Here is a 17256-nt window from a genome sequence, read left to right as displayed (position 1 = left end):
CCACTGGAGGAGGCAGGACAAGCAGATTCTCCAAAGGCTTCAACCTATGAGGGTTGAATTCTCTACACAATAAGAAACAACCAACCTCACTGAAAATCCATACAGAAGGGTTTGTGGAGCCTGTAGTATGACATCCTCAATGGCCACTGAGCTCATCTCTCTACTTTTGTCAACGTTCAGACCAAGATGAGGTTACTCTTCACAATTACCTCAAGATAAGAAGAGCCCATAGTGGAGCACCTCTTTCAGAAGCAAACTTTAACCCCAGATTTTTAGGGTAACTTAAGCCGTAACTTAGATTTAAGCTGAAAGATCAGCAGTAACACAAACCCTTTGCGACAGAGTCCCAGCAGAAATACAAGTCACCTCTGAAGCCATCCCTCACCTGCAGGGCTTGCACTGATGGATGGTTTGTGTACAGTTCCCCTTTCACAAATCTCCATTTCCAACTCAAGAGGCAAATGTCACCTTTCTGGGCAAGATGATTTTAAGGGAACTCCAACTCTTACCACCCCAATTCCTGAGCCCTCAGGATGGAGCCTCCACCTCTATTCTTACCACGCTCCCTTCTTCCATGCACAAAGCATACATGTTTCAGCCCCAAATTCAGAGTTCTTCCTAGATTTCAGTCTGCGCAGCAAACTGAGATGGTAACAAAAATGGGGATTATTAAACACTGATGTGGTGGTGTGGCACGTGCTTGTCCATCAGTGCTCGAGTCTTCCGATACAGCCGTGTTTCAGAACCTTTCCAGGATGACACTGCCACAGCTACCCCACCCACAGGAACCAGCACTAAGCATCCTTAACAGTCACAAACACAGAGATAGCTTCCACAGGCTCTGGGTGGTGGAGATTCACCAGTAATGGTAACTGCAATAGGCACCCTCCAGTCACGTTCTCCACCCAGCCACCTGAAGCCTCCAAGCACCTCAGTGCTAAAGCTTTGAAGTGTCACATGCGTTTTGAACAGGAACAGCCCGAAGATCTGAAATGGGCTTCAAAATCAAAGCCTGTAATTCAAAAGTCCTGGCTCTGTTTCATTCAGCAAAGATGATTTTGATACAGTAGCTTTAAAAGAAAATGAAGTTTAAAAAGAAGCTGCTGCTCTCCTTTCAAGAGGATGCGATGATGGGCAGAGTTCTTCATCTCTGAAAGCCATCATGATAATGGCAAGTGAGATTTGCAATTGAATCCTCCTCCTCTTCTTTCACATGCACCAATCAGAGACCTCTCCACAAAGTTCAAGTAACACTCCAGGCTTGAATGCATCAAGACAAGCTGCAGTTTTCCTCTTGCAGAACACCTCAGCATCAGAAGCCAAGTCCTACAGCAACGGTGCAGAGATGGCGCGTGATGAATAAATGCTTCAAGCAGGGAAGTCACCATGGCTTCCCCTGAAAGAGGACAATTATAAAGAGAGAATTGTGGAGATACTCTGACACTGCACCAAAAAGCATATTGCTACATGTTACCAACAGTCTGGGCACTCAGACAACACTCAGTAACAGGAAAACCACCCCTTTGCGATGCGCACAAAAGGAGGGCACTGGAAAAGCATGGAGTTTCCTGGAAAAACGTATAAATCGCTTATGCTGGGGGAGTCGGGTGGGATAGAACCAATACAGATCTATCAGTGTGACACTAACAGCAGCAGCAGCTTTTGTGAATGGAGCACAGGGATGATTCAGGACACTATTACAGCTTCAAAACACTTGAGAGCGCAGCTCTGATCAATAGCTGCCTCACCATTACAGCATCGCTTGGCGGAGATGTGCAGCTTTCGATACATCTGATAAAGCAAGACAACGCCTCTGCTCAGAGATGTGCATTCCCCCCATCACTCAGGTTTCACCCAAGTGACATGTGCCTCCAGTTAAAACAGCTATTTATAGCAAGGAGGGTGTCAAGAAAGGTAATTTCACCCAGCACTCGAGGCCTGGGTGCAAATCACAGACCACACACTGTCACTTCTGATTAAAAGCTCTTCCTGGTCTCTAATGGAGATTTGCCACTTCGGGTAAATCAGGGTGTAGTTGAACATGACAGGTACCTTCTTCTCTTGAAAGCACAAGATAAAAGCATGCTGGGATGAGGCTAAGCTGGAAGGAGCAGCACTAGCTATGCCCATAGCACCTACTAACCTTGTGGTGTTCCCACTGGAGCCTCATTTCTACATGGGAACATAAACACCCTTTGTTTTGCTTTTCCTCAGAACACAGAGGACTCTGCTTCATTTCAAATACCCTACAGCAGCTAAGTGGGGAAAATGCCCTTTTAGCTCACATACCAGTGGTTGTGCATTGGCAGGAAAACATAAAACCCAGCTCAACATCGCTCCTCCTGTCAGATGCAACCAAGCACAGGGATGGACCACTCTCTGAAGAACAACAAACATGTTACTGCTCTGAGTAACTGAACCCCCAGGGGAAAATGAAAATAGAAAAGATAAGGGATGGGAGGATAAATGTGTGGGGAGAAAGGATCTTTGAGGCACCTGAGAGTGGTATGAGAAGAAAGCTAAACTTAATCAAAGGGATTACACTTAACACTTAAGGGCCATGAACACTTAAGGGCCTCTGAAGCAATAAAATGGTATAAAACTGAAAGAAAGAACTATGAAAGCCCTGTTATCACACCAAACTTCTGCCTACAGCAGCAGTAATACACGCCATCCTCTTACAGCACAGTAGGGACAAGCTAGAGCCTAGCCAGCACTCAAGAACTGCAATTTGGTGTCTTTTCTACCATGCTCAGGAGTACACACAGGTTGGACAATGATGCCATCAACATCACTCTGTTGTCTGATCCTTCATCTTCTGTTTTACACCTTCACTGCCAGCACTGTAGCAATCTGAACCCAACTGGAGCGAAGTTAGCAGCACCAACAAGAACGAAGGGCATTTCATAAAGGACTTCTTATGCTGCCTTCCAAAGCTAATCTCTTGGACCCTCCAGCTCCTGGGGTGTTGGGTTCGCTGCCATCTTCGCATCAACAGGATTCTTCCACAGGAGCTCCACAGCAGCAGGAGCTGCAGGGCACTACTCAGAAATGCTCCCGCAGAATGGCTTGCCAAAACTCTACTAAGCAGTTGTAAAATCCAAGTTGTGGAAAGCAAGAGCTTTCCACCCCGAGTTTGTTGCCCCCTCTGCATGCTCACCCGGGCAGCATTAAGAGGGCAACACTCATTTAGAGAAGCAGGTACAGGAGCTGGAAGCCGGGAATCTGTCCTACAAACACCACCTTTAAAAGCTGCTCTGTTCAGTCCCTTCATTTCTCAGCTCTCCTGATAGCAAACACTTACCAATGGCAGGTTAGAAGAGATTCATTCCATTATCACAAGTTTTTAGGTTCATGTCAGTCACCACAGGCAGTAAAGTGCACCCAACAGTAACTATCAGAGGCAGGGTGGGTGATGAGATGGGACTACCCAACTGATGGCGGCCAAGAAGGTCAAATGCAAGCTGTCAAACCCAACATGTAGGGGCTCCCCATCAGCTTCCAACCATCTCCACAACTGCTAAAGGGAAAAAGAAAACAGCTTTTGCAGCGTGCGCTCATTTCACAGCAAGGGTGCCAGCTATGGGAGGCCTCAGATAAGAGTATCTTCTCTACAAAACTTCCTTGCTTGCATGGTTGTACATATGCTAATCTGAAGAGAAAGCAACAGCATGGGGCAGAAACAAAAGAAGCCAAAGCATCCCTGTGAGGTACACACATTAGGTGTGAATACACATTGTGTGTTTGCATCCCAATGCCAATTAAACAGTAGAATACACAGAATTACTGCAACACACACTCAGGTCCCATTCACTACACTAAGACATAATTCAACTCAATTATTGTAACGCCTGTGCAAGAGAAGATAAATTCTAAATGCTAACCAGTATCCATGGATGGTGATCGTGTATTAAATAAGGAACTCTTCACCAGAGACTGCAGTGACAGGACAAGGGGTGATGGGTTCAAACTGAAACAGGGGAGACTGAGATGAGCTCTTAGGCAGAAGCTCTTCCCTGTGAGGGTGCTGAGGCGCTGGCACAGGGTGCCCAGAGAAGCTGTGGCTGCCCCATCCCTGGCAGTGTTCAAGGCCAGGTTGGACACAGGGGCTTGGAGCAAGCTGCTCTAGTGGAAGGTGTCCCTGCCTGTGGCAGGGGTTGGGACTGGAGGAGCTTTAAGGTCCCTTCCAACCCAAACCAGGCTGGGATTCTATGAAATTACATTACTGAGAACAGAAGAAATAAACATACACACAGCACAATTAGGAGGAAGCCAGGAACTCAGCCTGGATTCCTTCCAGATCTCAAAGTGCCAACACTGGAGAAAAACAGACTCCTCCAACTGAAGATTTTACACATGCATTACAATGACCACATCAGTTTCCATATTTGTGATTCTTTCCCCCCATAAATTATTAATCTTGCTCTAAGATCCCCACCAAACAAGAAACACGAGAGCAGATCACGTAATCCTCCTGTGAAATCCAAAGAGTACATGATACGGGAAGTGTTAAGTTTTCATCTAACACTTGGGCTCAGATAAAAGCAGCCGCAGGAAGGAAACATTAATACCATTCAACAAGGTACTCGAGGCTGAGCAGGGCAGCCAGAGCCAATTCTGATCCAGAAAGCATGTGAAAGGGAGAAAATGGTTGTGCTTCACCACATAACAGCACATTGTAAAGACAAGAAGCTACTTGGGAGCCAGGTTTGCTTTTAGCACAAGATGGGTGTAAACTACCTGCATGTTTATGCTGGAAATTACACATTTACTCCTCAAGACTGGGAGAGCTTCCCAATTCAAGGCATCCAAGCAAACAGGTAACTCTTTATGACAGACCTTCCCTGATGTGACAGCAGGGACCTGCTCAGGGTGCCCTCACCAGTACCTAGGAGTGATCCCAGGTTGGGCCTGCCCAGCACACGTTTCATTACAGTAAAGTCACTGTGCACTTAGCACTCTGCTCTATCATGACAGGGAAGGTTTTGTTTGTGAACCAGTTTCTCTGTCATGTCCCAGCACAATCCCCAAACCCCCACAAAACCAAACAGAGGAAGTTTCCAGCCCCAGAGGCAAAAGGGCAAACCGGCCAAGTCAGCTGCACAGGTCGGATGCTCGGGTGAAAAGGCAGTTACTGAGCCAGTAACACTCTGCACGTGACTGGCCAATTGTTACACACAGGGCGAGAGCTCAGAGCACTGACACACGAGGATGATGGATTTGAAACCCCTCAAGTTTCTTCCTAATGGAAGCAGCCGGGAATTCTGGCTCTTCCTCTGCAGTGTCACCTTCCCTGCTGTGTAATTCTGCAAGGTGCTCTCTTCCTTCCGTATTTCAGGACTCTACAGAGGTGTGTAGTCTAGGAAGCAAATTGCTCCATCCATTAAGCAGTTTGCTTCATGCTGTGGACTTTCCTCCAGCTTAGAATGCTTCCCCAGTCAGGATAAATCCATGTTCAATCACAAACAGCATTAAATATACCTCAAGAAAGAAACCATGCACTACTACACCTCCTTAGGAAGAGCTTCCCACATGCAACGTTGGCCAGCCCACCTCTTACAAATGACTCATCCACATCTGCAGGCTTTAAAATAAAACAGCCAAACGCAGAGGTTTTCCAGGAAGGATGGAGATTCCTGCCTCTCCCCCGCTCCCATTTTCTGCTTTAAACTGAAACCCACAGACAATTCACTAAGACAAGATTGTACTTCAGCATGGGAAACCCCAGCAGCTTTTACAACCTGTGGCACAAGGACAGAGAACAGGCTTCTGACAGAAGTCACACGTGCTAAGGACACGGATATGAGGAGGCAGCTCAATATGTACCATTTCCAGCCTGTTACACAACTGTAGTAACGCTAAATTTAGAAGATGTGGCTATTTTGCCTCTAGACTAAAGCTGCTTCAAGGAACTTGGACTCGGGCACTGAACAAAAGCATGAATATTCCTTGCAACAGCCATGTGAATTATTCACTTGGATTAGATACATAACCCACCTTCCAAGCAGAAAACCCAACTGTCATCCTCAACAGCAGACAGAAGGGCAAAGCCAAAGGCCAAACAGGACCTTGCTGGAGGCCTGATCAACTCTGAACAACAGCATCAAGCAGTGCCCCATGTACACTCCCCTCCAGCACTGCAAAGGTGACAAGGCAGAAACCAGCACCAGCTGCCAGGGCTGAGACCTCCCAGCCCTCCCCAGCAGCAGGTAAGGCAGAAGTGGCCATCTCTGTGCCCATGGAGTAAAGCTGCATGAAGGGCAATACAGGGGCTCCTTGGAGATCAGAGCACTGCTTGGTTCCAATCGTGTTTAAGTGTGGCTGCTGCCAACTGCTTCACTGAGGACTGAGATCTAGGGCCAGCTCTTTGTCAATGTTATCTTGAGCCAAGAGGCCCGCAACACCACTGAGTTCTAGAAACACTGCTATGAACTAAGCTAACAGCTTCCTTCTACAGGTCTTCACTGGCTACATTTCTGCCCTTGCCTCTCAACACCCACAGCTCACTAGATTTATACCTAAAAGCCAACTTTCAACAATGCTAGATTACTCAATAGCTATTCATACGAGTAAAACCAAATCAAATTCAAGCTCCTCAATACAAAGAGATACAGCATGTCTTCCCGTTTCCAAGCATCCCACTTTATACATATGCCAAATAACCAATGTATTATAGTTTGAGGTGAGAATAGCTTGCCCAGACAAGACTGTAGCTATAACTCCACTGAGGAAGTCAAAAGCTTTTCACCAAGCAGACAGCTCATGCTCTCCAGCCCTGATCAGAAAGGCTCAGATAGAGAAAGCACTGAGCACATCCCAGGAAAGCACCACCAAGGCCTGGCACTACCCACAGGCACCTGAGAGGGAAGCTTCTGTCACCTTTCCAACACTTACAGCCAAAGAGACACTGCCACATCAGAGCCTTTTTATCCCTTTGAAGATGAAAGGCGCTACTTACTTGCTAAGTAGCCTTATCAGCAGAGAAGCAGAACTGTTTCTTACAACCAAAATGATTCATAAGCAAAATGCTTTTATTCTCCGAAGTCAGATCCTTTCAAAAGCAGGTAAAAAAATGTATCAGTCATTACAGAACTAACTCCAGCTCTCCCAGTATCAGTGTACTTCACTAAGCAGAGGGCTCACCAGCCACTGACAAATGAAAACTGCACCCAGTCACTTCAACTGGAATGATGCACCAGGAACTCCCAGCTCTGGGCAAAGAAACACAGTTAAAAGCCTTAAGCTCCCGGTCTTCCCAGCTGGTGATGAAACGGCCTCTTCAGTTGTGAGCCTCCAAACCCCTCCCTCACAAGCAGAAAAGCTTAATAGCTTTACAGGCAGTGGTAAAGCCAAACCGCTGGGCTGGGTCTGATGTGTGCTGAATGCAGAACCATATGGTACAATGTTACTGTACAAAAGCAGTGCTGCTTCATGGGACAAAGGGCAAAGCTGGAGAGACTGTAACCAGGGGCTGTGAACCATGCAAGCTGAGCAGGGTTTCCTTGTTTCAAATTTACTCCTGGGAATTCAACTTCTCCTTGGTCTGAAAGCTTTGGTAAGATATAAAGTGCTCCTGGCCTCTCCTTCCTTGCTGCAGGCCCGTGGTCTCACCTCCGATCAACAGCTTTCACACTGCCCATTCCTCTCACAAAGAGTTATAGCACCAGCTCTTGAGGGAAGAAACAGAGGTCATGATTTTAAAGACAATGGCAAAAGCAGGAGGAAACCATTCAGCTCTGCAATTAAAGCAGCCTACCTATGGCATTCAGTGTACATCCCCAGCAGGGAACTGGTTGGTCAACCCCCTTGAAAAACGGGGCAAATTATTTAAGATGCAGTTTGATGGGTCTCACTTTTGGGTCAAGGGGAATGGCTTTAACCTGCCAGAGGGGAGATTCAGACTGGATATAAGGAAGGAAACTTTCATGACAAGGGTGCTGAGGCGCTGGCACAGGGTGCCCAGAGAAGCTGGGGCTGCCCCATCCCTGGCAGTGTTCAAGGCCAGGTTGGACACAGGGGCTTGGAGCAAGCTGCTCTAGTGGAAGGTGTCCCTGCCCGTGGCAGGGGTTGGAGCTGGAGGAGCTTTAAGGTCCTTTCAACCCAAACCAGCCTGGGATTCTGTGATCTTGGTGTATGTGCAGAAAAAGCATTTTGTATCTTGGCTTCCTCCTATTTCGCTTATACTCCCACAGTTCTGCCCCATACCAGAGGCTAATGGAGCAACTCCAACCCCAAAACTAGCCTGCTCTAGACAACACTTCCACACATCTCAGCTATCCATTTAGACCAGCAGGTTAGTAGCTTATAGCATACAGGCAGCAATGCTGTTTAGCTTAAGTCTTCCCCATAACCTGAACCACAGTGCAAACTCCTCCACAACCATGGAGCTTCTCTAGTGCAGCACATACCTGACAGACATAGGACGAACAAAGCATACAGGTGATGTCATTCCTTTAAAAAAGCAGCTCACAAAGCAAAGTCCAGTGTAGAGAGGTACAGATTTCTTAGCCTTAAAATCCGACCACTCTCAACCTCTTGGCCTCAATCCACACGTCATTCTGTAAGAGGGAAGAATTCCATCTGCAGGTGCTTATTGGATCTCTCTCCATCGAGTTGCTTTAAACCCTACACAATTAAAGGCAGAAGACAAACGTAACATCATCTATACTTCCCCTCACCTCTCCTGACAAGCACACATCCAACATAAAGCTATCAAGCCCTACCCACCATCAATATGTTTGTGTGCATCTACACCACACTCGCAAGATTTCAGCCCAGTAAATGCTCACAGTTTCCACTTGGGCCACTTCCAGTGCCTGGCCCAAGCACTTCCCAAAGCAGAAAGCACAGCAGACATAACTCCATAGCTCGCTTTTTTGCCAGATGTGCATTCAAATGCACAAGGTAACCAAGAATAATCCTGACATGCACAATGAGAGATGCTTCCTGTCAAGAAACACAACACCCCAACCTGCATGAAGTCAGGCTGTGTGTGCTCTGGGCTCCCCACAGCAGGCACAGGATCCTCCATGCAATTCATTCAGCTCACACCAAGAGCAGCTCTAAAACTAAGAGAATACCTGTCAACTTGAAACCTAGGCACATCTGAAAGCAGCTATTACAGTCAGCAGTAATCCCCACCACCTCCACTAACAAAACCACAAGTTTTTCATAGCATTTGATGTTGCTCATCACCCTGTACACTCATTATTGCTCTATCCCCCCTGTGCAGTCTGCTGCCTTCACAGAAACACTTAACATTCAGACAGGAAGAAACCTTATCCACAGCTGTCAAAGGTAAATCCCCTACCCAGTCCCAGGACCTTGCCATTAACAGAAACTGGCTTTTGCTGAAGTTTAACTCCACACAATCCCAGAACCATCAGGGTCAGAGGGATCTCTGGGGATCTTCCAGGCCAACCCCCTGCTGAGGCAGGGCCACACAGGAACATGGCCATGGTGGGTCAGGAATGTCTGCAGAAGAGGACTCCACAACCCTCCTGGGCAGCCTGTTCCAGGGCTCTGCCACCCTCAGCATAAAGAAGTTCTTCCTCATGTTGAGGTGAAACTGAAACTTGACAAATGAAGCCAGCAGCATATCTCGGTTTCAGACACAAACATGCACAGATCTCCTTAGCAATGAAACAGCCAACAGCAAATGGGAAAAAGCCCAAACATTCCCATGGAGTCTCCCTGTGAGGGTTTTTGTTGTTCCAGAAGATGGAGTTAGCATTCCCCTACCTTGCCACAGGTCTAAGAGTCTCAGAAGTGGGACACCCCAGCTATGCAAAGAGCCTGAACTGAGTTACAGGTCAAGTGCTCTGAGCACTACACAAAATGAAGACAGCCAAGCCATCATCTCGCATCCCTCAGTACCAGGAAACCCAGGACTGACAACCTCAAAAGCAAGTTTGAAGTTTCCAGATTAAAGCATCAGCTCCTGCGCTTACAACAACCCATTTGGTCCAAAACTCAGCAGAGGGTGGGAGGTAACAGCAGAGTGGAAACAATGAGACAGGTTTTTCCTCAGTAGCATTTAGGAAGGTGCCACCACCTTCTGAGCCTCTGAAATCTCCCAAGTAATTAAATGGTCAAAGAGTCAAGTGAGAAGAGGCTTTTAGCTTCACAGTTATTCCCCAGCACCAACACAGATGCTAACCATTACAAAGTGTCCTTCCTCTGAAGAGAGGAGCTGAAGGCAGCTGCTGTAAGAAAGACCATGCCCCAAAAAGCAACTGTCCAAGCTTCTGCCATTTAACTGCAATGTAGAGCCTTCAGCCAAAAACTAGTAACCTGGTAAAACTGCTTCTTTGCAACAGCCTGTATCAGAGCTGCAGCACAGCAAGTGAAGGAAGAGCTTGCATGGGAATGCTGCAGTAAATGCCTCACACGCCAGGTATTTCAAAGCCTGCCACGGGCTCTGATCAATTCCTGCTAAAGCTTTTAGTGCACATTAGTTTGTTTACTGGTCCTAAGAGCATTATTACTTTGGTTTCTTTTTTTGGAGCTATACAAGCACATTGGAAGAGATCTTGTCACAAAACCTGCTGCCTGGGGACAGGTTTTGTCCTTTTAAAAACAACCCTCCTATCCAGGCTTGGAGTAGTTCTAACTCATTGCTTAGCCCAGGTGGCCACTTGCAACTCCTGAATGATCAAGTCACTCTGCACACTGTACACAAAACAACCCTCCATGCAGTATTTAGTGCTGTATTCATACACTATTTAGTACTCCTGAGATTTCCAGCCCACGAGTTGTGCAGGAGTCTGCTTTTGCAGTGAAATATTAATGATGATCCCCAAGTCTATATTGCAAAAGTCAAATAAATCAGAGCAAAAGGGGGAATCGACTTGAGGGTAGGTAACCTTGCAACAGACACTCACAGGATGGAAAGGTCACCCATTAAAGTGGTTCTATTTTACACAGAACTGCAAAAAATTCCAGGAAGCCTTTTCTTGTCTCCTGTCTCTGATGGCTACAAACATCAGGTGGTTTCAAAGAACCCCCCTGGGAGACTAACTGAAATGTCAGATGCAAGAAGAGGGTTACATACAGCTTCCTCATGCAGTAAACCCCAGTCTTCATCGTTTATGAGCATGGAATTGGGGTGCTGCAATGACACTGGAGTTCTGGGCTATGACCAGCATCTCCTCATGGCTCCTGAAAAGGATCCTGCCTGTGCAAGGCAGAGCTCTCCCTCCTGACCTGCTGCAAAGCACTCATGCTGCATCACTGTACTTCCAGAAAGAGAATCTCTTGCCAGGTAGGATAACGGAAGATTTTTGGGCTGTTTTCATCCCTCCACTGCAGACAGTTCCCACAGAGCCACCAGGTAGGATTAACATCTGAAGAGCGTGGGCTGGGATCCCAGCAATGAGGGCTGAGAGGGTCTGCAAAGGGACGGAGAAGGAAAACACAGACCTTCAGTGAAACATTTATTTCCTTCTCCTATGTATAAGCACAGGAAGATCAGAACTGAAAAGTCGAGGTCACAGCAGTAACTACATGGCAGAATTCAGACAAGAAACAAACTATTCATTAAAACCTTGAAATGATGCGAGTATAAAGTCTCCAGAAACTTCTGCAATCTTATATTCATGACTCAGTATTTGAGGTCAAGAAATTCTAGCAGTGAAAAAAAAGGGACAGAAGAGCTGTGTGGGGCGAAGCAGAGTTGAATCCACAGAGATAACATCAGATAATTTCCAGCTAACAAGCCATCAGCCACTGGGTTGTGTCTGAGGAGCACTGATAGTCTGAATCTGTCTCCAAAGCAAAGCTGAACAGTCAGAGCCACTCAAACCAAGCTGTATCCTGGACCTTGAAAGCAAAAGGCTGCTAAAAAAAAATATAAACAATTGTACTTTGACACTTAGAGCAACCCTGGGGCCCTGTAAGGTCCCTACATGTAAACCCATCAGCGCTGTGTGTGTACCACAGCATCACACCAAGACACCAGTGCCAGCATCCCCTCCCAGGGTGGACACAGAGCAGGTATCTTGGAGGCCAGGAGCTTGGCTGAAGGCCTGTAGATAAGGTGCTGAAAGACAACACCTGCACTCTCCATTTCCCCAGCTGCAGAAGCTGCCTTGCACAGGCTTTGTGAACAGGAAAGGCGGCAGACAGCTCGCACGCTTTCGGGTGAGAGGCAGGAGGAAGGGGAGCAGCATTTTAAAGCACCCTATGAGCATTACTAACACCCAATCCATCCCAGCATCTTTGTGAGGTTCCCAAAGGCAGCTCAAGCATGCAGCAGGAAAGCTAACCTGCAGCTGAGAAATCCTGAATTAGCATTCAGCTGGGCTCAAGTGCTCCTGCTATCGTGTTAGAGAAAGCCCTATGTGCTCACACCAGGTCACAGCATTTCACAGCCTGTGTTGTAATCACACCAAACAGTACCATGAAGACAAGAGGTAAGGCTTTAGCCACTCAGAGGAACTGCTCTTCAGGTTTGCTGGGTCAGAAAAGACAGGGATGGCAAACATACTTGTAAAGGGAAGCTTGCTCCTTCCAGGCCTGCTTGGCTTTTACAATAATCAGCAACAATGATCTCCCAGTGTCTTAAACAGGGCTCATGGAAGGCAGGTAAGGAGCACAAGGAGCCAGAGGGTAAATCCATGTTATCATCATGATAGTGTTAATGACTATCAACACAGGAATCAAAGGCAGGAGTGCACTTGGATGTACCACTTACTACAGGAGGAGCTGGTGGGGCTTTTGTACTGACTGAAAGCTCTCTTCAAGACAAAGTTTTATTACCTATTAACATCAGTTATGGTGTGCTGGGATTTAAGCGCCTACCACCTCCAACAGGAAAGAGCAACAGCAAGCACTGAACTTCTAGAAGCATCAGTAAGAGTGACTGGCGTACTTATTCCCTAGCTGAAAAACAACATGTAACTGGCCCAGAGTTTAAAGCCAGGAAAGCTCAGGGTTGTAACTGGGTACAGAAAGCTGCTTTTAACCTTTGCACTGGAAGCTAAAGGTGTTTCACTACCCTCAAATAACAACACTCAACTCTATCTAATCCATACACCAGGGTTTATAGATCTTCAAGTGCTTGACAAACAGGGGAGAGACAGGAACAAATCTAACACACAAACCAGGCACAAGATGGGGCTAGTTGAAGCCCTGGCACCACGAGCACATTTACCCTCTGCCCATTTCAGAATTAAGAGCTCAGGGAAATACACGGGTGACACAAGCACCCTCTCAAATCTATGGTTTAGCTGTGACCAGCACAAGTCAACACTGAGGATGTCAAACAAGGGCCTCACAGCCAACGATGCTAAGAGTCAAAGGCATTAAAAGAAGCACCTGCAGGTAACAGCGGGCAACAGCACCCAAAAGGCAACAAACTTTAGGCTCAGGGCACCCATGTAGTTCCCACAGTTTGTACCCCCTCCAGCACAGACAACAAGCAGCACATCAGGCTTACCTGGCTGGTTCTCACACATCAGTGTAACCCAAAGAGGGCTGGTCCAGCAGACAGCCAAAACCCCTGATTATAACCACAAAATGGTAAGTCCCATAACATGTTCCCAATGGCATCAGGTTTGTTTTTAGCAACCCCGAGCTGCAGTGCAGATGGCACACAATGCCTCTTGATTTTGTTACCGGGCAGCTTCCCAGATGGAAAAATCAATACAAGTACTCCTCAATTCCTCAAGCACTCAGGAGGCTTCTCTGCAGGTTAAAGTGGTAGAGATGCCTACACCAGAGGAGAACCACCATGAAGAGGAAAGACAGTTTATTCCTGTAACTGTCCCCAGTCTAGCTTTTCCTAACACTGCAAAGGGTTCAGTTACCAAGTGACTGAAGTCAGAGCTAGCACTCCGGGATTTGGGAACCCAGTAGCAACTCCTAAGTCTGTGTTTACTCACCCAAACCGAGGTGGCTTTGTTTAGGTGCTTAAACCACACTCACCCTGGGACAAATCCTTGCTGCAACAGCACAGAAAGATTTCACTGGAAAGCTGCAGTGACTGATTTGTGGTTCTTTAGAGAAAGAAGGCTTTTATTTTCCCAAGGTAGAAACCCATCACGTGGCAGTATCTTTTCTGAATACCTGTTTTCATTTTCCTTATCTCCAACCGGTCACGTGTGCAATGACACTACCAACTAAATTTAGCTCATTCCGTTAGCAGTTGCAATCCCACCGATGCCTGTAGGACTGCAACACACCTTTCTTCCTCTCCGTCTTCCCTCTCTCCTTCAGCGCACAAGGCCATTTCTGCACCACCAAAGCACACACCATACCAGAAGCCTCCCAGCTCGCCTGCCACCCCAGACGAGGGCCAAGACCCACTGCAAGGCCAGTGCAGGCCTGGTTTGTTCAATGCAACGCCCATTCCTCGCAGGCCCCTTTGTGTTATATTACAGTGCCCCCTCGCTCGCTTTTGTCTCTGTACTGTCAGTCAGTGTATGCCAAGCGAACTTTGGGAAGTGGGAATGTTCTGACACACACCTACCTACACCTTGTGGCTCTTCACATGGAATCAAGAGGTCACAGATTTACGCATGGCTCAGTGGCGGGGGGGACCTGCTCACGTCAACAAGGGCAGATCCAGACCACAATTGCTCCCCGCTGAAATGTGAATGGGGAAACCCCACGTCGAGGTTCCCCTATTCAGCTGCTGACTCCCTGAAAACAGGCAATGACGACACTGTCCATGAAGGCAGAGATAGCGGCCCACGTTCCCAGCATGAGGGACCTGGAAGCTCGCACAAACCACCTTCACAGGCAGGCCTCTCTCTATGCTATTAAACAGCAGGAGGTGTCCCTGCCTGCGGACCGAACTGGATGAGCTTTAAGGTCCCTTCCAACCTAAACCACTCTAGGATACGCTTCTATGATCAAACCCCAGCACCTCAGCCGTGCTCTGCCACCAGCAAAGGCCAGCAGCAGCACCCACACCGGCCTCCCAGAAGGAGCGCAATGAAGGAAGGGAAAGGGATCGGGATTTCAAACTCTGGAGGACCCCGTCCACCTTCCCTGCGCAGGCCGCGGCTCCACACCGGGCAGGGACAGGGTAAAGCAAGGAAAGCCGCAAACCCCCTCCGGCGGGGGGCTCCGGAGCAGCGGACACCACAGCCCGCGGACCGAAGAGCAGGGGAGGGGAGAGGAGCCACCGGCAGCCCGCGCAGGCCCCTGCCCCAGGAGGCCTCCAAGGCGGAGCCAGGCCCCCCAGTGGGGGCCACACGCGGGCGCAGAGGCCGCGCCAGCCCCCTCGTCGGCGGGAGCCGGCGGAGCCCGCGGCCGCCCCGCTTACCTTGGTCTCCTTGACGTGCTGCTTGATGCCCTCCGGGTACCACTGCACCCGCACGTAGCCCCGCCGCAGCGGGCTGGCGCGGCCCTCCTCCGCGCCGCCGGTGCCGGGCCCCCCGGACTCGGAGCCTCCCGAGCTGGCGGCGCCGCCGCCGGTGCCTCGGCCGCCCTCATCCGAGTCCTCCTCCGAGTCCTCGCCGTGGATGAGGCGCACCAGGCCGAAGCGCACGGAGCCGCGGTAGCGGCCCGACACCAGGTCGTGCGAGAAGAGGAGGCGCTGCGAGCCGCCCGGCGGGGCCGGCAGCGGCAGGGCGGGGGCCGGGGCCGGGGCCGCCTCAGCGGGCAGGTCCGCCATGGCGCCGGGAGTCACGGCAGAGCGCGCGGGGGAGGGGAGCGGAGGGGCGGGGTGGCGCGGGCCGCGCGCAAGTAACGGGGAGGGAGGCGGGGCCAAGCGAGGCCACGCCCATAGCCAGGCCCGCCCACCGCGCTGGAGGGGGCGGGGGCGGACACGGGCTTGGGCTGCACCATGTCCCCTGTTAGCGGGGGCGGCTGGGCTGCACCATGTGCTCGGTCACCGGGGGGCTGCACTGCAGCATCCCCATGTCCCCAGTCATTGGGGATTGCACCGCACCAGCCCTGTGTCCCTGGTCATTGGGGATTGCACCGCACCAGCCCTGTGTCCCTGGTCACTGGGGGTAGCACCACACCATCCCTGTGTCCCTGGTTATTGGGGATTGCACCGCACCAGCCCTGTGTCTCCGGTCATTGGGGATTGCACCGCACCATCCCTGTGTCCCTGGTCACTGGGGGTAGCACCACGCCATCCGTGTCTCTGGTCATTGGGGACTGCACTGCACCATCCCTGTGTCCCCAGTCTCTGACTTCATTTGACTTCATTGACTCCAAGGGATTTTTTTCCTCCTCTGTCTCCAGAGAGTTTTGAAATGGAAATGGTTTCTCGAGCTGGTTCCACTGCTCTGGCTGGTGAAGGGCTGATGGAAGCCGAATCAGCCATCACTGCCTGGACTTCACCCACAGATCCTGCCTCTTTGCTCCTTAGGTCTCCCCACCTGTGCTGGTGGGGATTCCTTGGCTGGAATATCAGGAAGATGCCGGAATCCTCAGTTTTGCTGCAGGAAACAGGAGCTGCATAGCAGTGCTTTCCCTCTTGCCCTCTCCCTCCCTGAAATGTGAGGATGCTCTGCCTCAGCTGGATCAGTTCTCCTTCCAAGTTTTCTCCTTTTAGGAAAAGCAACAGGGAGAAAGGTCTTCCCATGCTCACCTCCAAGATTCACCACCCCATGAGGGAGCAGAGCCCCTCTCCTCAGGTCTGCTGGGATTTTCCAACCTTGTAAATGGCCCTAAACCGCTGGGAAGCAGCTGGGATGAGGCTGCGGCATCTGAGTGGTGAATGGCTGAGGGATGCACTGGGAGCCAGTTCATCCCTGCATGGTTTCTCGGCTGTCTTGAGCAGCCGGATGCTCTAGGCGATGGGAAGTACAAACTATTCCCATCCTGCTTCCAAATGGGGGAGTTGCAGGCAGAGAAGCTCTCCCAGCACCCACCTTCCCCTGGGCCAGCCTGACCTTGACACCAGTATTTAACTGCTCACTAGAGCATCACTTTAATCAGAGGGGTGGGGTGTTGATATGGTTGAGCATTCCTTGGCATCACCCCCAGGGATAAGGAAGGGAACAGAGCTAAAAGGGACCACTGGGTGGGAAAATAGCGGCCTACCCTTGGGAAAAGGCAGTTTAAATATCCATTCAGTGCCATGTGGTTATGGGGCTGTTTATGGGGATGTGCTTCTGGGAGCACAGAGCTGTGTCCACAAGCCATGACCTCTGTAAAGTGGAGAATAGATGGGATGAGCTCAGCACTTGCTCAGCACACGAGTGCCTCCAGCACAAGGATTTCACCCTCTGAGCATCACTGGAGTGGAGCTTGCAGCACAGCTCCCCAGGGCATTCAGCTCCTGTTGGAGCTAGG

The 17256-nt window shown here is 49.5% G+C and overlaps 1 protein-coding gene across 2 annotated transcripts in view; it reads right to left on the bottom strand.

Moving 5' to 3' along the window:
* The window catches only part of UBE2O (ubiquitin conjugating enzyme E2 O), a 61381-nt gene extending 45759 nt beyond the window's left edge, over positions 1–15622 (bottom strand). The window contains exon 1 of one of the 2 annotated variants that reach the window (XM_057414585.1): positions 15272–15622. In XM_057414585.1, the coding sequence (XP_057270568.1) occupies positions 15272–15622 (351 nt within the window). Of the gene's footprint in view, positions 1–558; positions 698–15271 lie in introns of those variants that run through there. The other variant, XM_057414586.1, reaches the window with a different exon arrangement.
* Between the last annotated feature and the right edge of the window lie 1634 nt (positions 15623–17256).

The sequence above is a fragment of the Pezoporus wallicus genome, unplaced genomic scaffold, assembly GCF_028554395.1.
Source record: "Pezoporus wallicus isolate ANWC-B61680 ecotype Strahan unplaced genomic scaffold, APGP_CSIRO_Pwel_v1 contig_7787, whole genome shotgun sequence".
NCBI classification, from domain to species: Eukaryota; Metazoa; Chordata; class Aves; order Psittaciformes; family Psittacidae; genus Pezoporus; species Pezoporus wallicus.
Note: the sequence above shows the minus strand (reverse complement) of the source record. Positions and strands in the feature narration are given on the sequence as shown.